This window comes from Telmatherina bonti (genome assembly GCF_933228915.1).
Source record: "Telmatherina bonti genome assembly, chromosome: 21".
NCBI classification, from domain to species: domain Eukaryota; kingdom Metazoa; phylum Chordata; class Actinopteri; order Atheriniformes; family Telmatherinidae; genus Telmatherina; species Telmatherina bonti.
Window position 1 is genome coordinate 18494833 of NC_136630.1, and position 27529 is coordinate 18522361.

The following is a 27529-nucleotide window of genomic DNA, read 5'->3' on the forward strand; positions in this document are numbered from 1 at the left end:
AATGGGAAACTATTCCTGCTTGCAGATGTACTGAAATGTTCAGATAATATCTACTTTACACAGAAGTAACAGAGCATTTTTAATTTCCCCTCTACCTAACTAGAACTTTCTTTTCCCAGTCCCAGTAGATAAACATTAGACACCATCTGTGTGTTTGGAGCTCATTCTGATGTCCTGTGACTCTGAGGTGGCTCCCTTCATGCAGAAGATTTTTTTAAAAGATTCATGAGTGAATTCTTCTCATCAAGGCACTTGGTAAATTATTTTTCTTCCAAATTTTAAAAATGCATTTTGTCTCTCCTAAACTTTCTGAATGCATTTAAAATGAATTATGTAGCTGTTCAGCTGGCATGTGGACATGGAAATGAAAAAAGATGTATTTGAAATTCAGTTTCAGAGTTTAATAAAAGTATTGGATGGAGCATTTATCACTTCCAGCCACTTAGGCATTAAAACTTCTTCCACTCTGCTTACATTAGATCCAGATTCAGTCAACTTCATTAATGTCAAATGGCTGCTCATTCCCAGTTCACCCACATCCACATATCAACTAATTAGTCATAACAGTGGTCTGCTTTGGCACCAGCCGTTTTAACTGACAAAAACATTGTAGGACTTGAAGTAAGAAATTATGTTATGGTCATAAATGAAAAGACAGGAGAGAGAAAGTCCATGTTAACCTGTCAATCAATTGAAGGACAGATCTTGAAACATGCAACTTGAAAGCATCATTACAAACTTGGCATACATAATGTGATGAGTTTGGCCGATGATAGTGATGGACTTTTTGTTCTTATTTGGGTCTGAACCCAAATCTTTGTGTTTGAACCCAATTATTTCTGACAATGTCATTCAGTCTCTTCCGGTCCTTAATAACAAAAAAGCCAATTTAACCAGCAAATAAAAGGACATGTTAAAATAATTTAAATGAATTAACAACAATGAATTTGAGAAAAGTTTCAGTTTAGAGACATTAACAACAAGGTAACACAGATGTCAGTAGGTGGAGCTGCTTGCATGCTTGTCTGCAGTGGTGATATTACTGTATAATCTGCTGTTTTTAACCTTGCTTCAGTTTGTTTTACTAAATTCTGAGTGACTTCATATTAACATATAAAATGGTAAATTTGTCCCATTGAGATAGTTTGTTGTCAACAATAGTTGCTTTTCAACACACACTGATTTATACTTAAATTTCTTTTATTAAAAGACATCAATCTTAATGAAAATACATGTTAGAAATGGAAGTGTTTCCTAGACACCCTCTAGTCTTTTAAGCTTTGTAATAACGCACACTGAAGCACTAAAAAACAACGTTAAGCCCCCCTGAACCTTCTAGTTCTCTTTCTTAGAGGGATGGAAAAGTGACGCTGACACTCTGAGCTCCTTTAAGATTGGTGTATGTTTTTTGTTTTTTTGTTTTTTTAAAAATAGAAAATGTTACATGACACAGCACTTCAATTAGAGAGTTTCTAAATTTATCTAAGTCCAGTCTGCCCTTGAACAGTACTCTGCTCCAGGAAACAGTTTTGCATGATGGGCACTAGTGTTGTAGTTGGTCTCAGACTTTTGTGTCTGACTCTACTCTAGGTTGTAAGTTTGGATGTTTGCGGCATAATATTAAAAAAAAAAGAGATTTTATTTATATTAAAGTAGAAAAGTTTTGACTATTAATAATTTTATGTCCATCTGTCCATGTATTTATTTAGAATCCAGCCGGTGATCAAACAGAATGACTTGTATAAGATAGTGGACGTTTACTGGGGCTGAAGATGAAATTAAATGCATTCATAACTTGATGATACAGTACAACTAGAGCACATAATCTACTTAAGACTGTCCCAATCACTTAAATGACAACATGCCACAGACAAATCAGCCACTGGAATGAAGAGATGAGGGCTACCTGAGGAAGACTTCCAAGAGTTACAATCCTCTGTACTACCATGAAGATAAACCCTAAAAATATACCTCCTCACTTAATCTTCTTAGGGGGTTTGTGGTAGGAGTTAGTCTTCAGCTGCTCAATGGACAACACATACATGAGCTGAGACAGTCAGAAAGAGTCAGAGAGCAGTGTGACACCTGGCATCCAACATAGGGCTTTGACTTTATGGTGCTTTATGGTTTCTAACTTGGAGTCCGTCTGCAGTCTGAACTGTCTAGCTGCAGATCTTGACGACATGAGCAGATCAAGCCTTCTCAACCTCAACAGCCTGGGAAAGATCTGCGGCTCCAGCCAGAACGATGACATGATTGTTTTGGACCGAGTGAAGAGGAAGAACTCTGTGAGGCGGATGTCGATAATTGAAGATGGGGAACTTGCAGAGGTTCTGTACCTGATCCCGAAACAGTCCATGATAGAGCAGCTGCCCTTTATCAACCCTGAGGACTACATCCTGTGTGAAAAGCTGGCTGGTATCCCAGCAGAGCTGTCACGTAAGGAATTTCCTGTCTTATGTAATATTTCTTGCATTATTTACATTTTTGTGGAAGAAGTTGCAGAATTGAAAATTATTTCTTATTTTTTTCATAGTATTATTTTTAAAATGATGTATTTACCTATTACACATTTAAGTAGTTATTCCAAGCCTGAAGTTTTATGGTCATTTTAAGCATGCCACTCCTAACCCTAAGCCCCGCCCACATTATAGAGACGGTCCATAGTTAGAATAAATAAGTGACCAGTACATAAATTAGACAATATTAAAGCTCATCATGTGTTTAGCTGACATGACACCTCACTTATAAATCATCCTCAATTTAAAAAATCTGGTAGTTATTTATAAAATGAACATACTAACTTTTAACAGTGCATTTAAGAGAAAGTATGTCAATTTTGCAATAGAGTCAGATTCCTTCTTCTCTCTTGGTCATGGATCAGAAGCACAAGAGGATTTAATGTTGCTCCTGCTGACCACATGAACACACAGACGCCCACACACTCAGGCACTCTGTGTGACAACCCATTTTCTCTCAGACCAGCAGTCTGGTCTGAGAGAAGCAGTTAGTTTCCTCTGCTCACTCTGGTCCACTGCACTGAAGTCCACCTGACAGGACCATAACCAGCAGTCATGAGGCAGAAAGGTAGACATTTCTGAGAAAGCGTGCATGTGAGTGGATGGGCATGTGTGTCAGCTATTTTTTGTTTGTTTCTGATGAATTAGGATCTGTTTGCACTTTATTCATACAGCATAGAGGTAATATTTGACTTTTGTTTTATGGTTGTCAGCACATCGGCAGATTTTGCTTACATTCTGATGCATTGGTTGAAGTGTAACGTGGCTGCTTTAAAGTGTGCTTTGCTGATATTGAAGACTATACACTGATAATCTACAGTAGTAAATATAATTTGTAGTAGCAGGAGAATATCTGGGATGTAGCTGTAAACTTTGTACAACTTTGCTCAATGAAACATCATCAGCAGTAGACATGTAAGAAACTTAAGTTTAGTGATGAGAATTGTGTTTGCCAAGTGGGGAATAGTGGATACACAGCTGTTACTGCTTGATTGCACAACACTGGTTTGAGGAAAAGCAGCATGTGATTTCAGAAATACTTCTGAATGAGGCAGTGTTTTGCTTTTATTATTCTATCTGGCACCAGCAGGGAACAGACAGATGCTCTGTTATTAGTAGCTCGATGGGGAATGTTTAGCCAGATTGGACTAACTGGAAAATTCAGTTGTGTTAGATTGTGGGTAAACAATTTTAACTTCTTAAACAGAGCATATAACTGCAAGATATAAGTCTGCCTCTGTTCGTCCTATCAGCCTCAAGGAATCCTGAAATGAAGATACAGGCTAAAAGTTGAAGCGTTTCCTCTTATTTAAGTTATTATGCTTTTATGAATCATTTTCCAGTCATTACTTTCTCTTGCAAATGATCATAAAAGTCACTTACAGCTCATTATATTACTAACCGTGTACTAAACCATGACCACAGTGACAGCAGGTCACAACCAGGTTAATAAGGAAATGAGAAAAATGGATTGGTAAGACAGTCTGTTTTCACACTCTTAATGTTGCTGAACATTCAGCTTTCCTTTGAGTTTTTTCCCCTGTTGAAGCAGCTCTAAAATTGTGCCTGGAATCCCAGCCCCCCTCCCCTCAACCCCCAAATGCTGTTTTCTCTTTATATATACACACACACACACACACACACACTTATGTCATTTAAATAATCCCCAAAAACATATCCTCATGACAATGTATTAGAATGTGAAGACTGCATTTCAGTGCTTTTTTTGTTTTATCTCCAAAGCACAGAATAAAGAATATTTTAACATTAATCTGAACAAAAGAGGAATACCTCAAACAGATTCAGCCTCTCTAACACACATGAGCATAGAGATTTTTATAGCTGGAGATAGCAGGCTGTGTGATTAGCTGTGTGTCTCGGGTTTCTCTCCATTTGCTGTCCTTCTAAATCTACCATTTGCTAATTCCTGACACCAGATCAGCTTCTGGTTCTGGGAGAGATCAGGAAAGAGTGGGCAGTTTGGATTGCTGAGCTCTTTTCAGATGACTCTCTTGTCATCTGAACCACAAAGACGCTATAACTTTTAGACAAATGCAGCAGCATGAAAGTGTTTATTTGATACAACTCAAACTTTTATGACCTGCTGCACAGATTTTGCTCATTTCCTCATTTGTGTTGACATCAGAGCTCTGTCATTAACTAAGACGTGAGGCGCTCTTGGACAAAAGCCAGTTTGGTTGAATTTTCAGTGATTGTTGGAATATCATGACCAGGGTGACATAACCAGGTTATATTCCTCTTTTTAAAAAAAAAAAAAAAATTAGCAACAATAACCCTGTTCATAGTGAAGTGCTATTTTCAAGGTATATGACTTGTTGCTTGACTGCTGGGTTATGTTAGTAGTACAGTACTGCACACTGGAAACCCAGCCTCAGTAAGTCCTTTACATTGAACAGTCAGCTAACGCAAACTTTTTTATCAACCTCGAAGAGACCGTCTCTTAATCTAGTTTACTTTGCATGCTAGTCGCCATGGTAGCAAATCTTTCTCTGTAGGACACACTTGGTGCCTCCCATCAACTGTAGTTTAGTCTGTTTACATAGTATTAATGAGACTGAATTAGGTCTGTCTGCACATATTTCACCTTCAAGCTCTTTGTTTGTTTCTGTTTCAGTGGAGTTTATCTGAGATGTATTTTAGCAACACTGTTAGTGAGTAGGCGCTTGCTTTTAAGTGAGTTATGTGTGTTTTGACAGAGTGTGGACTTTCCTGTTGCAAATGGTGTCTGAAAACGTAAATGATAAGGTTTTCTTGTCTATGGCTATTTCTATGCTGGGTGTCTGCAGACTAGAGGCCAAAGACACATTCTTTCCTCTCTCTTACTAATCCAACTGAGGACCTTTCAAGTGGACTGTGATTAGATTGTGCTGGAATCCCGTGCTGGTGCTGCCATATAAGCATGACAGAGATAAAAGGAGAAAGAATGAGGTTGGGACCCTGTTTTAATCCAAAGTCAAATACTTCAGCATGGCACAAGTTTCATGTACAGGGGCCACTGCTTATGTGGAATATGCCAACAAATGCTATTGCTATATTAAACTTTTAAATCTCTATAGATAGATAATGACTTGTTCGTGCCTATGTGTGTATATGTGTGTGTGTGTGTGTGTGTACATTTCAGCCAACACAAACTCTACACAGAGATGTAAAAACCGAAAAGTCAGTTCTGAGAGATTAATGTTGCTGTTCAGGGGGAATCATAGATAAACATGCAGTATGAGTGAAGAGAGATGATTGTTCTTCACAGAATGTGCTGTTTTTTTTTCTCCATGTATTTATTTATTAGAACATGGATGCAATTTATGCTGGATGCACAGCTACAATCAACAAAGCAGATAATGTTGTGTATTATTATGAACATGTGGAGTGGAACATGAAATATTACGCCACATGATTTGTGGATTGTCGTCTGGATGATGTTCCTGCAGTTATTTGATTGTCATAAAAATTGCAGGAACATCATCCTTGCAGGATTAGTCCTGCACTGAAAAAATGTGGATATTTTGGATGAAAACAGTTTGTTCATGGATACATTTCCACACAATTAAAGTACAATAACCCATTTTTGATTATGTCAAATAAATACATTTGACATTTGTTTTTTAATTTAATCAGATTATGTCAGATCAGTTTATCCCTTTCATGCAGAGTGGCCACATACCTATTTACATATTTTTTTTCTTGCATATTCATGAATGAGGATGGCATTTTTTAAAATAAACCACTTCAGTGGATGTTAGTGAGTCATCCAATACAATTTCACTCACTGGAGAATAAATGAATATATAATATGAGTGAACACAATGTAATTCCACAAGTTTGCCTTTGCAATAAACAGGAAAACAAAATGACACAGCTATATTTTATAGAAGATTTACATTATATAATTATAATTACATGCTATTTTATATATATATATATATATATATATATATATATATATATATATATATATATATATATATATATATATATATATATATGTATATATATATGTTATAGAATACATTAAAATAAATCATGATAAAGTCAAAATATCACTATCAAACAAAAAGTATCATTGCATATACCTGCAGAGGTAAAATACTGTATTTAAAGAAAGTAATGCATTGGTTTGTTTTTTTTTAATCAATTCATGCATGAAAAGGTTAATCTCTTTCCACTTCATCCAAAACTCATAGTTGTTTGAATTCATCCTACACCGGTTAGAAGTTGACCTGAAAGTAATACTTGTATATGAAATGATATAAACTTTCTATACATGCAGAAAAGCTTCCTGGATTACTCAAAACATTTTTTAAAGGAGCTATGATCCCTGGTTGCTTTTGTTTCCCAGTATCTTGACAGGATAGAGGGTCAGAGAGAGTGAGGAATGGCATGCAGCAAAAGGTCCGATGGCCAGGATTTAAACTTGGGCCGGCTGCAAAGAGGAGATGTAGACACTTTGGGCAATGGATCAAATAAGTTCAACACCATCCTGGATCACTGGATACACTTTGAATTATCCCTCATTGGTCTCAGCAAGCCTAATCAAATTAATCAAACTTTTATTGTTTGATGTAAAACCAAAAAGAAATGATGTGAACAAACACAATATGTACTATAATGTTGAATTCAGGCCTGAGGAAGGATGTAAGAAAATCAGATGACAGCATGTTGGCAAGTACTTAATAGGAAACCCAATGGCATTTGGGAATTTGCTGCGGGAGAAAACAGCAGATAAGTTATTTGGTACTATTTCCAGCAGCTTGTTTGGTAGAAAACAGACACAACAACGTCAGGCCATTAAAACCATTACAGTCTTGCATGATGGGGCAGCTTCATGCTGTGATGCGTGTTTGTTTGTTTGTTTCACATGTACAGGGGTTAAAAGACCATTCTGACCTTGGGGAAATATAGTGTCAATGTTTACATTTTGAGAGGTTCGAATGGTGGCTTTTCTGTGTGGAGTTCGCATGTTCTCCCTGTGTATGCGTGGGTTCTCTCAGGGTTCTCTCCAGCTTCCTCCCACCATACAAAGACATCCATGTTAGGTTATTCTAAACTGTCCCTGGGAGTGAGTGTGAGTTTATGAGTGTGTGTTTGTCTCTCTGTGTTGGGCCTGCGATGGACTGGTCCAGTACTCTGCCTCTCGCTCAAGGATTCCAGTTTCCCTCACCACAACTGTAAAGAAGCGGTCAAGAAAATGGATGGATGTGTTTTTTCATTATAACAAAATGATTCTTTCAGAGCTGAGTTTATAACACAGGTCATTTGACTTACTGTATAAGTAACTGCTCAAGACTTTAAGTGTTTCCTTCATTTCTTCTGCTGCTGCAGTGCTACACACCCAGGAGAACTTCCAAGCTTGCCCGTCTGCAGGGAAGCAGGGGATCCAGTGCTTCAGATGTGGGGGATCATGCAAAGGAGAGGTGCTGCGAGTCCAGAGCAACTATTTTCATATAAAATGCTTCACATGCAAGGGTGAGTGGAGTCTGCATGTGGCTGGTAGCTGATCAGCTCTTTAACATGACATCTGCTCTCATCAAAGCCCTAAAAGCATGTGCTGTTACTGGTAATTCAATGAACTAACGCATGTAGTGAATATGAGCATCGATGTTTGTTTTGATGCAAGTCATACCCTTTATCTCAACCTCTAACACCTGGAATAGGCTCCCCTCCAGTGTGCCTATAAATAATTAATTGGATGTTAAAAGAAAAGTCCCAGTTTGAAATGGGATAATTCCACTGCTTTAAACTTTGAAAGGGAAAATAAAAACATGAATTAAATTATTTATTACAAATGAGCAGTTAAACAACAAACACAAAACCTTTGAGATGACCTGGAAATTACATTTTAATTGCATAAACTCATGAGTTACTGGTTATCAGACACTGGCAAATTCAACTTATTTCAAAATTCATTCACAAAGAGCTGTTGTGAGGGCCTCCTGAGTTGTTGGACGGTCATTCACCAGAGTTACTCTGCTTCATGGAGGACATATTTCCTCAGCAAGCTATTGTCCCCACTAATCAGACCTGACAACCCTCTTTTGTTGCTGCTTTCTCACCACAATATGACAGTGTTTACGGCATGGAGGAAACAAAGAGACTTTCAGGGATGAAATGCTTTCATTGCTGTAATGCAGGGGATGACTTTGATTTGTAGAAACGAGGATATTGGTGTTATTACAGGAAATAGTTTGAAATCAGATTTAAAATGATAAGACTTTGATCTAGTTTTAATTTTCTTTTCATGTTTAAGGTGTCTCCGACTTCATAAATTGTTTGCATATCAATTGTATTTTGTGAATTTACAGACAACGGGCCAGATTGGTCTCCAGTGCGAGTGAGTCACAGTGGGACAGGAATAGATGAGTGTAAATCTGTCTTTGGCATGTCTGGGCTTTCTGCTTTGCCAGGCTTAGAGGGACAGCGTGGGTTTGGTTGTATCAAATGTCACCAAACAAGCTAAGAGAAAACAACACGTCCTGTCAGGGACCTGTCACTCAGTCAGACACACTAAGGCAGATATAGACTCACTCAAGTGCACGTCGATACAGATTCACTTCAGAGAGGTTCAGATAGGTTCAGTCATTTAATAGATTCCTTACTGCAGTCATTACGATAATCTGGAATTTCATTACACAATCTCTTGTTACATAACGGTGATAAATTTACTTTACAGTCTTGACAGCAGCCCTTAAAAAGGTGGCGCCTAAAACTACATGGCAACTTGGGAAATTGCTTTAATTGTTATACTCTTATGTTTGACCTGTGCAGATACACACATTAGTGAAATGCCATACAGATTACATTCTAGTAAATCCAACAACATAAATTAAATGTGATTTAAGGCATTTTTGGGAATGGTGGTTTAAACATTATTAAGTCACACATTTAGCTCCTACATTACTAATTTAGTTTGTGTAATGAGAGCAATGACAGCTGAATGAGGCAGGACAGCTGACTTGTTCGTTTAGCCTGTAGGAAACCGGCATGAAACTGGACACAAGCACGATCATGAGACACACAATGGCATGCAATAGCTGGGCTGTTGTGTTTGAATGTTTTACTGTGTTTTGTAGGTAGACATTTAAAGAGTTGAAGCTAGGTTTTCTTTATGCAAGATCTGCATATTTATAGTTGAATATCAAATAAAGGCCTGGATGAAGACACTTTGCATGGACTGTCGCCTCTCCGAAAGCAATCATAGCTTACAAAGGCTTTTCATAGAAGTTTTGCGGAGTGTTTGAGCCTCGATTAAGAAATCTTTTTTCATTTTTCCTGTAAAATTGCATCCAGTTTTTTTTTTTTTTGTAAAGAATAGTTGTCAGTCTTTTATAAGTTCTTATGAAAGGTTAATTGTAAAATCTTCAATGTGCACCTCCCAGAGTAGTCCACAGCCAATGTTCTCAATTTTTTGAGCCACAACGCACAAAATAACATATATTTGTATTTTCCAGACCCCCCCACTCCTACCCCCCAGCGGATTCAGTTCACCGCTGTGACAAGGCTCCTACATGCCCAAGTCAGCTTCATTCATGGAGAAAATGCCAAATTAATATTTTTAACTTTGTTGTTGAAGCATGAACACATTCAAAAATGAAGATGATAATTTCACAGATTTATTTCGGCATTTATTTGATAAATGTTGGTTATATATTCTCTGGCCTGTTTGGTGGCCCCCCTGACGTGCTTTCATGACCCCATTGGCGTCCTGACCCTCAGGTTTAGAACTACTGCTTTAGAGAAGATAAATAAATGTCCTAGTCTAGAAATAAACTGCATTATTTTGCAAACACTGTATGTTTGCATATAATTTGCAATTATCAATCTATGTAAATGGCGAGGCACGTGCTTCCTTTATTATAAAATTATGACCTTCCTCCCCCCAAACATACCTTTAATTGCTGTAGCTAAACAGTTCCGTTTCACTGTATCAGCTGACGGGACTTGTTTCTAGAATCACCAGGGATAATTATATGAGCTTATTTTTTTACCCCGACGTTTGTGACTTCTGCATTCTGATCTCTTTCTCTCTGTGCAACTGTGTGCGCTTGTGCAGTGTGTGGCTGCGACTTGGCTCGGAGTGGTTTCTTCTTCAGGAATGGGGACTACCTCTGTCCACTGGACTTCCAGCGGCTCCATGGCACACTTTGCAACAACTGTGGGGAATTTGTGGAGGGGGAAGTGGTCACAGTTTTGGGGAAGACCTACCACCCAGCCTGCTTCGTGTGCACCGTTTGCAAGTAATTCAGAACATTTTGGCTCATTTTTCTTTGGAACAATGTTCTAAGCATTATGTTGCAAAACATTTCTATTTCTCTCTGCTTCTCAGACAAACCTTTCCTACTGGGGAGTGTGTTACCTTCAGAGGGAGAGACTGCCTCTGCCAGAGCTGTATTGAACCTGTGTCTCCTTCCAGTCATGTTGGTTATCCCAGCAGTGAGTGAATTCATTTTTACTTTAATCTCCAGGTTAAAAGAAAAGCAAACGTTTGATCCAATGCTTGCATGAAAATGATTTATCCAAGAGATCAAAACTCTATGATCCTCTGGAGTCCCAATCAGATGGCAGATTGGTGCACCGATCACTCCCCATCTGTGGGATTTTTCAGCAGCTGCTTGTTTGTTTTTCTTATGACCATAAGGCAGGTACGCACTGCATCTGCCCCAGTATAAGAAAATCAGATATTCATACTCTACCACAGGTGTCACATTTGATCACGTTTCAGTGAGAAAAACAACTTTATCACAATTCCATGAGACTTTAGCCGTATTCATCCTCTACTTTAAAACAGGTGAACTTCTTGTTGTGAACTTCAGGCGCCCTTTTCAGGAATGTAAGCCAAGCAGTGTCTGCCCCAGTTTTAACCTTCTATTGCTGTAATGTTTTTTTTTTAAAAAAAACAACACCATGAGTTGACTTTACCTTGTAAATCCGATCAATCACTTTAGACTCTTGCTTACACCTCAACCTTTGAACTCATTTCACCTCAAGGTTATACATATAGCTGGGATTCAGACTAATTCAGGCTCTGATTAAGAGGGCAGACCTGCAAGGCGGCAAAATGCTGCTGGTTATGAAAACCCACGGGAGAGAACACTGTGCTTGTATACGGCTGTTTTTTAGACATGAATGTCTATGTGTGTTTTTTCAGATTGTGCTGGCTGTGGCAGAGAGATAAAAAATGGGCAAGCTCTGTTAGCTCTGGACAGCCAGTGGCACCTTGGTTGCTTCAAGTGTAACACCTGCAGGAAGGTCCTGAGTGGAGAATACATCAGCAAGTAAATACAAACACGCCATCGATACTTCGCTTATTCACAGTCGCCTCTCTGCAATGCCATTCTTTTCATATAATTAAATCGACCATGATAAATATATATTAATATGAAAAAAATTAAACATGACTCTGAAATAGCTGGTAAATGAAGGATCATAACTGATAAATCTTTCAGAGACGGAGTTCCCTACTGTGAGAGAGATTACCAGAATCAGTTTGGAGTGAAATGTGAGGCATGTCAGAAGTTCATTACAGGAAAAGTCCTTGAGGTAAGATTTACTTCTGGCTTTAGTTTTAGTCAATGCATTTTGCTATTGAGGTCCCGTTTTGACACATCTCTGCAACTGACTGATGCTGGACAGAGATTGAGATTCTTGTTTACAGCCACTGTTAGAAAGGCAGAGTGATGCTCTTTCCAAAACGTTTTAAATGCTCTGACTTATCAAACACTGGGATGTGTTTGCAGACTCTCCTGTAAAAATACAATAATCTTTGGAGAGTTTCCTACATCCTTACCACACAATTCCCACACAGATATTTGTAAATAAACATCTTGAGTCTCATGCCTGACTTTAGTCTGGATTGTAGAGAAAAACAGGCGCTAATGGATTTTATACACCAAGGCCCTGATACTGTAAGATAATTAAACTGAATGCTTTGATAACAATAACAAAGGAAAAGCTTGGATGTAAAAGGAGTTAGATGTCATGAAAATAAGACTGGTCCAACTGTTACAGTCTGTTACAGTCTACAGGGGTTGGCCTGTCGAGCTTTGTGCTTTAGTTGCAGCTGTCATTGCAGAGATTTAGCTTAAAGCAGAAATTCACTGATACAAACTAGTAAAAAAGGCAACATTACATAATCTTGGAAAGATAGTTTGTACAAAAGTATAATAATCATGAAAACACTACAAAAGCCAAAATGCAGGAGGTGTCGCTGTGACCCTTGAACACGGGCTCTGAACCATAACATTCTTGAAATTCTGCACATACATATCAGAAGAGCTGCCAATACAAGATATCTTGAGAACAATCTTTTTTGCAGCAAAAATGGGCTAAAATGTGCCAAACAATAGCAAAAAAGCCTGTGTGAGATACCCTGCATGATCGCTGTTAGGGCTGATAAGAACAAATGACAATTTTCTGGTGAAAAGCTGTCATTTGCGTCCTCAGCCTGCATATTTAAGTTGATTCATGTATTTCCAAATTTGACCTTTGACCTTCTCTGCTTTAGGCTGGGGACAGACATTACCACCCCAGCTGTGCAAGATGCAGCCGATGTGGCAACATGTTCACAGAAGGAGAAGAAATGTATGTTCAAGGTCAGTATATGGGATTTGCTCTGTTTACTTTCAACCATTTATGGTGAAGATATTCTGATTATCCTAAATAGATTTTACTGGAAACAGATATGTGTCCCTATTTTGACAGGATCAACAGTCTGGCATCCAAAGTGTAAAGACAACAGCAAACCTGAAGATGGATACAGGGTAAGATTTTCTTATTTAAACTTGTCTTTAAGAGATCCTGCAAACAGGATGTGGGAGTAATGTTGATGAAGTTTTCACCAAATAAACTTTTAGCTTTTATGTCTTTACTTGCTGTCTTCCTGCACAGGTCAGCAGACCAAAAACACCCTGTCTTGATTACTTTTTCCCTCCACATGAGCTGAAGGTTAATATTGTGAGCATGACTGCTTTCTGCACTGGTGGACGTCTAGAGTGGGCAGGCTGTGGTCTCAGAACCTGAGTTTAACCGCGCTTGCTTTTCTCACATGCAAAACAGCACTTTGCACACCTGGATGGCAAATTAGATGCTGTACACTGATGCATAATCAACTTTTGATTTCAGGCTTTGCATTATGCAAACAGCTCCTTGATACACCTGTGTTGGAGGTGTGTTAGCTACCTGCCTGATATTGTTGTGCAACTGGGTGAAAAGGTTCTTAATTGATCCCAATGCAAAACAATGCGCACATGCTCTTGTTGGTAGTTCTGCACTGCACATTATAAACATTTGCAGCTTCAATTCCAGGAAAGTTGGGACACTGTGTAAATTGGAAATAAAAACAGAATGCAATCACTTTTAGATCTCATAAAAGCATTTTGTTTAGTATAGAAGAGTCATGAGAGGTGGAAAAGGAGACATTTACCTTTTCTTGTTAAATGTTTCTTAACTTTAAAGTTGATGGCAGTAAAACATCTGCTGGAAGAGGCTGATGTTTATCATTGCGTAGCACCCCTTGATGTTTTAGCAACTGTCTGTGAATGTCTGCCAAGAGAGGAGACCAGTTGTGTTAGGAGAAGAAAGCGTTCCCATTCTTGTCCGTCTTCAGGGGTGTCCTAAGTTGGTTCTCCAGGGCTCCAGGGTTTTCAATGCATCCCTGCTCTGACACACACGACTCAAATTAAATTAATCCAGCAGCCAATGGAGTTCTGAAAACAATGACTCATTAATTTGAGTTAGGTGTGTTGAAGCAGGGATATATTGAAAACCTGCAGGATCGTTGGCCCTCGCGGACCGGCGCTGCATTACTCTTTAGTCTGCAGTACATGATTGTTTTCCATGACAGAATGTCACATTCCGATTCCTCTGACCACCACAATTTTACACTCATGTGAGGTTTAAGCAGTCAGCTTTAACCTTAAAGTGGAACTGTTATGTGCATTTCAGGCTAATTTATTTTTAATTCTGAGACCAGAAGGGCTGGGATTGATCGAGTTATTGTCACAAATCGCTTTATTTACTTCAGACCGACCCTCTCCGTAGGCTGTCAGATCAGCTTGTGGGCAAAACGAGTGGATTGAGACTATTCCGCATTAAGCCCCGCCTCCCGCCACTGCACTACATCGGGAGCACGCACCGCAACTGCTTTCGCCATCATTGTAACATCTCATAAACAGAAGGATTAGGCTGATATGAACTCAATAAAAAAAAAAAAAAAATACAATGTCAACACATAGCATACAGCCCTACATGTTGGAACCTGAATCAGACCCTGAAAACGAAGTGGAAAACAGCAACCCACAGCAACGAATGCAGCAGGATGTCTCTCTTTGGTAAACTCACCAGCCATCGTTCAAAATAACTTTATCCGACGTTTTCCACCCGCCTGATGTATTTGTACATGCCCTTGTTAACCAGTAGAAGGTAACCAATCATCGAACCTTATCCCCCGGGACGTCACAAGGATTTCCGAGTAGAAAAAACTCTCTAAAACGACGCGTTTATCGTCGCCTCGGAAACCGAACGGAGAGAGCGTGCTGGAACTCAAACTCAAACATGCGTTTAGGTGATAAAAAACAGTGTTTTTCACATGTCTGATGAGGATTCAACACTGTAACACTGTAGAAAGCTCAGAAAACTCAAAATATCATAATAGCACCCCTTTAAGCATTGTGTGGTGCACACAGAGATTCCTCCTAATTTGTTGAATCTTGTTATAATATGATCTTTACACCATAGTCTTTGCCAGAGACTATTTTTCTGAAACTGTTCCACAATATTTCAACGCAGATTGTTGTAGATCGATGAACATCTGCTCATCTTTGCATCTGTGAGACCCTGCCTCTCTGAAATGTTCCTTTCAGTCACACTACTGATAAATTGTGAAACACTCCTCCAATTGTTTTTGAGTTATTCCAGTTACTTTTCCAGCTACTTTTTTTTTCTTTTTTTACCCCTGTTCCACTTTCTTTTAGATGTGTTGCTGCCATTAAATCTGAAATGAACAAACTTTTCTCTATGAAATGGTAAAATGCCTCAGTTTCATCATCTGACATGTTGTTTTTAATGTTCTTTTGGAAATAAATTATGCGTTTATAATATTTGTAAAATGTTGCATTCTGTTTTGTTTTTCTTTTGTTTTATTTTCCATTTTAGACAACTACCCAGCTTTTTTTTGGAAATGGGGTCACAAAAGGAAAATTGAGAACTGGTTTATTGTGATGTGAGATGAGAGGATGCACCAGAAGCAGTGTGTGGACTTTAAATGATTTGTTTTTATAAACTTTAGCCCAACAGATCATCATCTGAAAGCTCCTGTTCCAGGCCGGGTTCATGCACTCCAGGCAGCCCTGGGCGAGCTATCTGTGTAAGTTTTTGACGCCACCATTCTCTCAGCATCTTCTCTGATGCACAATTCACATTTCTTATTTCAATAATATACTTTTATTCATACAGGAGAGTCGCATGGATGAGTCCCTCTCACACAACATTCCTTTTTTACAGTAAATTAGGTCAAAGCAAAGTACCGGAATATAAGAACAATACTATTCCTTAAACATGGTTCTTTTTACTTTTATTTTATTTATTTACTTTTTTTTTTTTCTTTTTTTTTTTTAACCTTGACTGATCGGAACTAGTCTCATGCTGCTTTTAAGAGAAAATGTGATTTCAACCTGGTTCCAATGAGGTGGATCTTGCAGTTTACATTTTCTCGGTCCATTCATCAATATACTGAGAAAATCAACCACATCTGCAGGATATGGTTTACTCAGTCAGTTTGAATGCACAGATTGAGTTTGATAAAGTGGTGCTTTTAGTGCCCTTCCTTCTACCCAACCCCTCATAATCGATGACAACCCTGCTGATTTTTCTAATGGAATAAACTTTACATCCTGCAAAACACTTCTTAATAAGGGAAAATATTGTTATTTTTTATTTAAAAGCTTATGAACTATTTTCTGCACTTAAACTGATCCTTCAATCAGACAGACAAGCAGAGTCCAGTGACCTCATGTGCCAAAGCCAGTCAGTTGTGGTGTTGTGGGATTAAAGTTTTATTCCTCCCCGCTGTGATGTAAGAGAAACCTTTTACCTTTCACCTGATCTGACCCTTACTGTCTTCTCCCATCCTTTGTGTTTTTCTCCTCACCCTTTTCCTCCCCTCCCTTCTCCTAGGCAAAAGTAGATAATGAGATCATTGATTACAGAGACTTAGCAGCAATTCCCAGAGTCAAGGCTATATACGATATAGAGCATCCCGATATGATATCTTATAAGTCTGTGAACGACAAGTCCTCTTTGGAAGAAAAAGGCAGCAGACAGGACAGGCAGAGCCCCACAGAGGTAACTCCACCCAACCCTCCCAGGTTATAGTCAGTGACATGTTTGTGTGTCATTGTTTTGATGTTTTCTTCTTGGTTTGATTCATCAGTCAAACCAAGCAAAGTCTTGTTTTGTTGTTTTTGTATTTAATGATGTTTAGAACCAAAGACTTTTTTGTTAAAAATGGACAAAGGGATATTTGAGAGCATCTTTGATCAGGACTCTTGAATTTAATTCTTGTAACATCTACTGTATTATCTAAGTGCATTTTTACAGTTAAGAAAAATTACTTGGAATAAAAAAAAAACCCCAGTTTAGAATATTTTACTAAATCCTGTTTGTTTCCTGTGTCTCATTGGCTTCATGTGAAAACCTTGAGCTAATTTTCATTTCCTGATCAAGTTACCTTTAATTTATACAAATTTGGCTAAATGAGTGATGTTTCACAAACAAGTCACGCAGATTCAGTTGAGGGGAATCCTCCTTGATACACCAGGTTTTCACTTGATATAAGGACATGTTGTGCAACTTTAATAAAGTCTGATGTACCGCACATGTCAGTTCATGAATCAATTTTTATCCCCTTTTCTTTCTGCTTCAGTCACCAAGAAACATATCAAATACGACTGAGGTAATACAAATATTTTCTTTGTTAGTTACATGATCCATAAAAAACATAGTTGGAGACATAAAAGTCTCAGTTTAAACTGGATGCATTGAGTTTTTGTGATTTTTCTTTGTCCACTTCTTTCCCATTCAAGGAGAGTTTGGAAATAAAATCCAGTGTGCCAAAATCAACAAGTCATGGATCTGTTGGAAGTCACAACATATACTTTCGCCACAGTTACACTCCAACTTTGCCCAGATCACCGCAACACTTCCACCGACCAGGTGAGAACTGCAAGCAAAAAATAGTTCAGATCCCTAAGAAGTCATGTCCTCCGCTCACCTTGTCTTTGTATTATCACCTTCTCTCTTCTTCCTTCACCACACTTCCTCTTTCTTCCCCTCACCTTTGTGGAATAACAAGGGTTGGTGCTTTCCCCCCCCTCCCTGTCTGGAAACAAAAATGACACATGTCCCACTTCTCCTTTAAGTCACCACTTTCTCTCTCAGAACAAAGGTAAGACCCCTCTGCTCCCCTCCTTCCTTTTAGAATTTACATCTTAAGAGTAAAAGGCACACAACTCTGGTGACACAATAAAGTCTTCCATTACACCAGTCAGTGGATGATTGCGTCAGGATGAAAGATCGGCTGAGACATCTAGTGGTCAAACCTCAGACTGCAAGTCATCTGCACAGACAGGGACATTTTCTGACATCATTTTGCTTTTTAAACTTATTTCTAGAACTTTTTTATGGATTACATATTTTTGAGCTTTTTACAGATATCTTTCACGCGTATAACTGGTGCTGTGTTTTCCTGAGTGGATCAGATTTGTTACCCTCTTAAGTAATGGCCTGAGTCATTATTTTCAAGGTTTTCTAAAAACAACAAAAACAAACAAACAAACAAAAAAAAATCAACCAGATATCTATATAAAACCAGACTTTTTGTGTTTTTCTGAAAACTTTTTTAAATAAACATTATTTTAAGAGAGTCACGCTGAGAGTGAATCACTAACATGTATTGTCTGTACCACTCAATTTCTCTCACTGACCACTAACAGGCTGAAATTCCCTGATTTATGTGTGCACTGTTACTTTCTATATTTTAACACTATTATGAATAATTAGAATAAGATTATAATTTCCTCAGTGTAATTAACTCTTAAGAAAACTTAACTCTTAAGAAAAGTTCATTGCAGTTGGTTTTTGTGTGACTAAAATGTGTGTGAAATATTTCTGTAATGTTTTCCCCTTTCTGGAAAAAAAACTACAAAGAGAATCTGTTGATGCTGCATTGCATTTCAACCAGACGTTGCTGGCACAGTTTAGTTTGATTTGGGTGTCTGCATGGAGCATTACTAAGTGATTTCTAAAGACAGTAGAAATGAAAAATCTGCGATATAGCTTCAATCTGCCAGTCAGACATTTCTGAACAAATTAACCACTAACTCTGCATCATTTTTTCTTTTAGCAGATGAAGGATTCAACATGTACACAAGGCCTCCCATTTATAAACAAGGTAGCATATTTACTTCATCTTTTAAACTTCAAATAAATAATGTCTGAAGCATTGAAATTTGTTCAGAATGTTTTAAGTTTTATTGAATATATATATATATATATATATATATATATATATATATATATATATATATATATATATATATATATATATATATATATATATATATATATATATATACATATATGAGTCTGTTGTGGAGAGTGCAATCAGCTTTGCAGCCATCTGCTGGGGTAGCGGCATCAGAACCAGAGACTTATAGAGAATCAACAAACTGATCATGAAAGCTGGTTCTGTGCTTGGAGTAACTCTGGAGCCGCTGGAGCTGATTGTCCAAAGACGAATGCTGCTCAAGCTGATGAAGATGATGGAGGATTCTTCACACCCTCTCCACAACACAGTGATGAAACAACAAAGTGTGTTTAGTGAGAGGCTTCTTCAGGTCCGATGCAAGAAAGATACAGAAGATCATTTCTGCCAGCAGCCATCAGCCTCTGGGACAAGACCTCCTCAAATTAATTATTATTATCCATTACAATATTAAATTTCCCTTTGGGCATTAATAAAGTATTTTTCATTCATTTTCATTTCATATATATATATATATATGTATATATATACATATATATATGAAATGAAAAAAAAAATAAATAAAATATATATATATATATTTATATATATATATATATATATGTGTGTGTGTGTGTGTGTGTGTGTGTGTGTGTGTGTGTGTGTGTGTGTATGTTGTAATATTCAACATGCTAAAAAAAAAAAAAACCCAATTCATAAAAAATTGAAAAAAACAAAACAGCATCTGGTTAGTTATCGAGAGAAGACTTCTCTTGTCTTAAAAGAACGGATAAGCACGGCTTATCTAAAGAGATTTTTAACACTTCTGCAGCAATGCTCTTCCAACTGACAAAACCAAACTAAAGATGTGTGCTTGTGATGCATAGCGTTATGTTCAGAGGAAAACAAACACAGTATATCAATACAAACACCTCCGACCAATTGTCAAGCACAGTGGTGGAGTAATGATGAATTGAGCTTCTTTTACAGGCACAGGATCTGTAAACCTTGTAGTCATTCAGTCAACCATGAACTCTGTGGACCAAAGTATTCCAGAGTCAAACAGGAGATCATCTGTCTTGACAGTTGAAGCTTGAGTGAACAATAAGTCGTACAATAGAACAATGATCCCAAATACTGCTGGAAATCTATAACAGAAAGGCCAGTGCGGAGAAGAATGAAGATGTTGCAATGATCCAGAAAAAAGTCCAAATTTTATCTGGACTGAAATGCTGTGGTGGGACTTCTGAGCAAAAATGGATGTCCACTAATCTCAATGAAATGAAGCAACAGTATAAATAAGAATAGAACAAAAGAAGATTTATTGTATTTGTGAAAAATAAACAGGTTTTTCTTCTCACTAATTGTATTTCGCAGTCAGTAGAAGGCTTACTTAAGAACCCTAATGATATATTTTCTGTAAGTCTGAACTATTTTTGGCACGGAGTTTCAGCTGACTGTAAGGTGTCACCTGATAAGTTTATCTTTCTGCTGTCTCTGTCACACAGATCCAAATTCCTTTGCATCCAAAACATCCTCCTTGCCCAGATATGGTCACAACTCCCTGAATCTGGTAAGAACATTTGTTCTTCAGAAACGCTGTATAAAGTTGTTTACTGATATTCTTTTAGTTATTGTTTTTAGTGTTTTTCTTTTTAACCTAATTGTTTTTAGTTGTTTTGTAGCACAGCATTTTGTGGAAAATGTACTGTAGAAATAAAACCGACATTACATCAATGTATTTTGTGCAGATGCATATTTTTATGTACTAAGTTATAGTTTAAATATATCAAACAATTTGAAAAATAAATTACACATACATGTGTAAGGTCCAAATACTTCAATCAAATGTATTTTTCCTCTTACAAAGCCTCAGTCAGTGGATTTCTCCCACTGCAACAGCGACAGATTCAGTAAGTAGCCTCTTGATTGTATTTCCATTCTTACTGCTAATTCTCTCTTGTTTACCTCAGTAAATGGTATTTCGAAATTAAATAATGTTTCATCTGTGCTTACTTTTCAGATTTCAAGGTACGTAACTGTGACTAATTTTCAAGGAGTCTTGAATTCCTGGTCATGTTTCTCATGCTTCTTCTCCCTGATTGGTTTATTGCATCACCTCGCCTTGTACATCTGCATGTTTGGAGGAGTATAAAGTTGGCTTCATTTCACATGACACATCCAGCGAAAAAAAAAAAAAAAGAAAAATTAAAAAGCAGTTGAAATTGCTTTGAAGCCCACACATAAGAAAGGATAGGAATAAACCTGAAAACAATCTGAAGTGACCCATAACACATGTTTTTAAAAAAAAAAACTTGCCTCTTGAGTCATAGCAATTAATCCTGCCTTGATATCCTTCCCCTCTGCATGTGTTTGCTTCATCCTGTAGCTCATCCACGATGATCATCTTCTGCTAACACGAATGGACAGAGGAGTGTCAATGCCTAATTTGCTGGAACCAAAAGCAAGTATTACTTATACATCTGTCTCTTAGCACCTCATCATCCTCTGCCATATTGTGTTCTGGAGGAAGATTTTCACTGTGAAGACCTGGAACAATCAGTTCATTGAGTACTGAGCTGTCAGGAACAATTTAATCATCATCCTCAGTCTTGACAAAAAAGTTTTCAGCTTTTCATTATCATGTAGTGCTTTTTCAAAACGTTACTATATTTGCATGACACATGGTGTTCTTACTCTAATCCTGTTAATAAAAATCAGCTCCATGTCTGTGTTGCATTCATTGTATCCATGTTTTCTTTTTTATTTTTGTGACGAATTTTTTTTCTCTTTATTTTATCTCTTAAAATGAAGGTAATCATAAATAGGGGTGGGGAAATCAAATAGAAAAATTGAAAATCAGGATTTTTTGCTTCACAAATTTAAAATAGTTGTTTTGTTAATTTTTTTTTTTTAAAATAAAAATAATCCATTATAAAAAATTTTTGTCCTTTTTATTGATCTTTTTCCTTGTCTCCTTGGGCATTATAGCAGCAGAATGATGGTCTGGCTACTGTGTGTTTTTTTTTTCCCTAACTGAAATCAAGAAAAATGACGAGCAAAAAAAAAGTTTGGCACTTTTTTGTGTGTGCGTGTGTGTGTGTGTGTGTGTGTGTGTTTAGTCTACAAAGACCAGCAATATTGAAGAGTAATGAGAATCACAGTTTAAATTGAATTGGCACCCAAAAAAATCGTAACTGAATCGAATCAGGCAAAAGCATATCATCACAGCCCTATTCATAAAGTATTTTCATCTTGTTTTTGTTTCTCTAAGGTCTACCCATATGAAATGCTCACTGTTAGTAATACGGGACAAGTGAAGCTTCCCAGAGATGTTGACAGAACCAGGCTTGAGGTAAAGCAGACAAGTATTCATGGGTTTTTCTGTTTTACATTTAAGCAACCTGTTGTATAAGTCTTTCATTAATGAAACACTGTTGTTGTGCAGAAGAGCTGATACATGTAAAACTCAAGTAGCATTACTTGACATGTTGTATTTATTTATTTTATTGATTTCAGTCTGAGCAATAATCACAGAGATTATCTTAATTTTCTTCCCTTCTGCTTTTTTTCTTTTTTTAAAGCATCATCTGTCTCCTGATTCATTCTTCAAGATCTTTGGCATGACCATCAAAGAATTTGACAGACTTCCACTTTGGAAACGTAATGACATGAAGAAGAAGACTAATCTCTTCTAAATACTGTTGAATGCAGGATTTACATCTGTGTCAATAAATTGTGCTAAAATGACTTGTATCTGGAAGAGTTATGAAGAAGAATTATGACAATTTGCATTACCTGAGGGATGAAAGATTTGTTTTTTCTCTGGAATAGTGTTCACATTGAACATTTTAACTGAATGCATTTAGATAAAGAGGGTTAAATCTGTGGAAGTCACACTTTGAGACTTGCTATCCTGTCGCTGTTTCTGGTGGAGATGATGGAAGCAATTACGTTACGTTTGCGCTCACCTCATCATAACCTTCCCAGTGGGATCTTAATTGCCTCCCTTAAAGTGAAGTGGATTTACGACTTTTCATTTTTATTTTGTTACTTGGTTTAGTATTTCATTTAAGAATAAGTGATTAAATCTTTGTTTATGGTTAATGGCGAATGAAGTGTCATGTTAAGCACTGAAAACAAAATACTTTTAACTAAAACTTAAGTGTATTCTGCCATTTGTGTCTCATATCAGCTCTTGTAGATCACCAATACTACCATTTCATTAATAAAAGATCAAAGCTTCACTGATGGTTTGGATGTGAATTTGAACATGATATATTTTTGTAAGTGATCTTATTTTATTATATCTTGGATGCATGTTAACATTTATTAGCTTTGATTTGAGAACATACTTAGGAAATTTTGAATTAATTAGGACTGGTATTTGTTTTAATGTGTTGATAAATGAATAATTATGCTGGCTTAGTGATTGTTTATGTCATGTTTTACTCAGAATAAGTTGTGATATATGTTACCATATATGTACCTTGACACTGCTGCTTCCCCAACACCACCTCAAGCGCCCTCAATAAAATCTTACACTTATTACTTGTGAGAATGACCAGATTTTTTCTGAGGAGATAAATTAAAGTCACTTCTCTTGGTCTGGAGGAGCCTCAGTCTCAACCTTCTTTCTCAGGTTTTCTCTGCTCTGAGAAGTACTCTTTTTTATACTGCATTAAATTCCTTTGTATGCAGCTAAATGGCCTTAAAAAGAATTTAAATCAAATCACTTGGTACCAGTCACTCATACACTCCTATGATCAACTCAGACAAAACTAAGCTACTTGAGCGTTTGAAATTTATGACCAGCAGATGGCGCTCTGGAGCCTGGAGTTCAAAACACCTTGCAAAAAGTTTGATCTGTTTATTATACTAATAGCTACCTTATGGACGGCGGGTAATACTCATAAAGCATTTGCAAGAATTTATTTAAACTACATGTGAGCTCTACAAACTATCTTGTTATATTATGTATACACATCTTACATAAGGTGCTATTTCTGACTTACCTCCACAAAGTAGCAATGGTATCAGTAAAAACAACAACAACAATAACAGCCTCCATTGTACAGACTCCCTTTGTAACGCTCATAATGAGACTGTTGTAAGCAAATACATTCAGAGCAAACCTATTCATCCTAATGATCAATGTGATACTCACATAAAGATGTTAGATTATGGAAATAAAAAGGACAATAAAGGTGTCAAAATGTTCTGAAGTGATCCTTTACAATTAGAGCATGATATAACAGCCTAATATATATGTATATATGTATATGTGTTTGTGTGCCATATGTGTGTATATTATGTATATACATATATATATATATATATATATAATGTATATACATATATATATATATATATATATAATGTATATACATATATATATATATATAATGTATATACATATATATATATATATATATATATATATATATATATATATATATATATATATATATATATGTATATATATATATATATATGTGTGTGTATATACATAATATACACACATATGGCACACAAACACATATGCATATATACATATATATTAGGCTGTTGTATCATGCTCTAATTGTAAAGGATCACTTCAGAACATTTTGACACCTTTATTGTATATATATATGTATATATATATATATATATATATATATATATATATATATATATATATACTAGTAATGACAAAAATTCACTGTCTGGAAATACTGTGTTCAGCTAGCTTTAATAATACCAGAATTCAGCATGTAAGTTAGTTTTGCTATGATGGCCTCTTTAAAGCCCACCTAGCTTGAGGGAAATATAAAAGCTTTTGGATGCTTTCTATTGGACAGTTTTGGCCGTTATCTTCTCTTTCTAATATCTGATTGGCTAAAATGGCTGTCACTCAGCGCTCCACGCGGCCCCTCCTCTTCAGTGACTGGTCGTCCGGCCCATACGAGGATTTTCACGAAAACATCGACCGCAGGCTGCGTAGCAGTGCCAAAGGGAACGGTACCAAGACGAGCGGGACCCGACGCAATGGATCCAGCGGCGTGACAGCCATCTCGATGGCGTTTCTAAAGTTGGATAACGGTGTTTGGCCTTGAAAGCAGACGGTAGAGGGATGAACTAGAGTAAACTGCAATGACGGCGGTGTCACTTGTTTGATAGAAAGACGGAGAGAGGGGCCAAAGTGGACTCCCCCCTCCCCTCGGCAGGGCTGTTCCACCCGATGGAGGCTGACGGGACCCATGCAGTTAGCTCAAGGCCCGGAATGTCACCTGCGAAACGTCGACACCTCGTTGCAGGACGCATTTCAGACAGAAACGCGCATGTTTGTCAGCGTTTTGAAGTGCATATTTAACAACTTGTCAGAAAGCCTGAATAGAGAGAAAAGTTCGCAGGTCAACGCTAGCTGAACGAGACAGCCCGCGCGCAACATGAACGAGATTGATTTCACTGAAGGGGAGGTTGTTCACAGCCTCAGGTAACTTAGGACAGGTAAACGGGACGCTAGTTAATGGACTTAACACGTTTGTTCTTCTAAAACACGCTCCCACAGATTAACCATCTGCTTTCGAGGATTTTTTTTTTTTTTTTAATTTTTTTTTATACTTTTACTTTTTTTTTCTCTCCTCCCATCAAGTTTCGCCTTCTCAAGCAACCATGTCACTAAAAGACAACGCTTGTCGGAAATTTCAAGCCAACATTTTCAACAAAAGTAAATGTCAGAACTGCTTTAAGCCTAGAGAATCACATCTGCTGAACGACGAAGACTTAAATCAGGTGAACAAAATGCTTTGCGTGACTCTTGTACTCCATACATCTGAAATTGCAATATTTATTGGTGACATGGGCAAAATGTTTTTGTTTAATTTTTCATGTTTCAAATGGTTGATCATGTGCCATGAAGTGCAAAGGTTAGGTTAATTGGACATAATTAGTTTACAGCTCAAGGCTGCATGTTGACCGCAATTCATGCATATTTTGGCCTCCACCCTTCATGCCTTGCAGCAAAATCACATACTATTACCCACTGTTTATGAATCATTACATTATTTTCTCTAATTTAAAGACTCTGTACAACACTTTTACTTTCCTCTTGTCTAAATGGACAACTGGTATTGTGTTAGTGGAGCAGAAAGCCAGTAGAAATGGTGAACATTGTGTAGGAGGGCATGTTAAAGTCTGTTGACCCATATCTTAGTCAGTACTTTCTGGTTTGTGTGTTTTAATGCAGTCATCTTCATACATGTTGACAAATTTATTGAAATGACATGCTTTTGTTTTGGATAGATCTTTTGTGATGGCTCAGTTGACATTACTTCTACATCCCTGTTTTGTCAGGGAAGTCTGTTATGATCAGAGGGAATATGATGGTGAAACCACTGTAAAATGAACACACACTGAAATGACTGTTTAACCACTGAAGGGTAAAAAATAACCTACATTGATCTTGCTTCCCTCTTTTACTAAGGGAGAATTGCTATTTGGGCCTGCTGTCAGGTCATGTGAGGAGAGAACACACATACACATAGTGGAAACAGCAAGTGCTCCAGGATCTCTGCGATGCTTTTTCTTTCTGTTTCTTTCTTTCATTAATTTTTTTTTATTTTTTTATTACCGACATGTTTCTGGACCTTTGCTCATTGAGTCTATTGAAACTTGACTTTCCAAGATCGGAGCTGGGACTTTTTTAAAGAAAAACTCCTGCGTTGTCATTTTGTTTTACAGTGTCACTCAGCTGAAAAATGGGCCGTTCCACATGTCCTCACAGTGAAAGAGGTTTTATGGAGGATTATATTTGGTCATACCTCAGACAAAGTTGTGGCTGTAATCACAGCCCATGATAGAGGAACGAAGAGGTGCCAGGCAGCTATAAATGCCAGCGCTTTTCATCTTGATTTGCGGGCGACTCTTCCATAAACTGCTGAATATAATCGAATTATATGAAGGACTTAATTCATTAAGCTCTTTCCATGTAGGCAACGCTGAACTGTAAACATTAACTGTGCTTCTGTACACGTAATCGTGTGGTTGTTGAGTTTTGTTTTTTATTTATTTTTTTTAGCTCTGCAAATGAGTGCTGACTATTACTGTGGCTACAGTTCAAGTATGCACCAGAACAATTTAAGAAAGGCTAAGCTGCCAGGACGACTCGCTTTTCTCAGTGCAAGCTTGAATTGCAAATCTGTAGCCACAAAAGCTCCCAAGATTTGTGCTGCTCCTCTCTTTTACTTCTCATCCGCTGTTTTTCTTGCTTAACGTCTGTCTCTTGCTTCCCCCCCTCCCACCCGCTGGTCCACCCACTTAGAGGATCAGAAGGAAAAATCATGTGTGGTAGCTTGCCCCTTTTTTTTTGCCATGCAGTATGGGCCTCTGGAATAAAGTCAACTAGACTGTGGCTTCTGGTCAACTCAAGACAACTACTGACTGTTGCATATCTTGGAGAGAAATTAAAATGTGTGTGTGTATCATTAACACT

At 37.4% G+C, this 27529-nt stretch overlaps 2 protein-coding genes across 6 annotated transcripts in view; both read left to right on the forward strand.

Moving 5' to 3' along the window:
- Positions 1–2123: 2123 nt before the first annotated feature.
- On the forward strand, positions 2124–21000 carry LOC306771266 (actin-binding LIM protein 1-like; the record flags this gene model as incomplete). 5 transcript variants are annotated; one of them, XM_079260398.1, is made up of 18 exons in its annotated part: positions 2987–3087; positions 7860–8003; positions 8840–8899; positions 10588–10771; positions 10861–10967; positions 11683–11809; positions 11981–12074; positions 13039–13126; positions 13236–13294; positions 13422–13478; positions 15820–15897; positions 16707–16874; positions 17455–17484; positions 17615–17744; positions 17884–17976; positions 18934–18981; positions 20562–20626; positions 20924–21000. In XM_079260398.1, the coding sequence occupies 18 exons, from the start codon at positions 3075–3077 to the stop codon at positions 20972–20974; spliced, it is 1596 nt and encodes a 531-aa protein (XP_079116524.1). In that variant the 3' UTR covers positions 20975–21000. The 5 variants fall into 5 exon arrangements, with proteins under 5 accessions (XP_079116522.1, XP_079116523.1, XP_079116524.1 ...); XM_079260396.1 differs by lacking the exons at positions 2987–3087; positions 8840–8899 and adding an exon at positions 2124–2439; XM_079260397.1 differs by lacking the exons at positions 2987–3087; positions 8840–8899 and adding an exon at positions 2124–2439 and having other exon boundaries at positions 18937–18981.
- Positions 21001–25175: 4175 nt separating this feature from the next.
- The window catches only part of LOC306771302 (myosin phosphatase Rho interacting protein), a 50691-nt gene continuing 48337 nt past the window's right edge, over positions 25176–27529 (forward strand). The window contains exon 1 of the mRNA XM_079260451.1: positions 25176–25830. Within this exon, the coding sequence (XP_079116577.1) occupies positions 25711–25830 (120 nt within the window). The 5' untranslated portion in view covers positions 25176–25710. The remainder of the gene's footprint in view (positions 25831–27529) is intronic.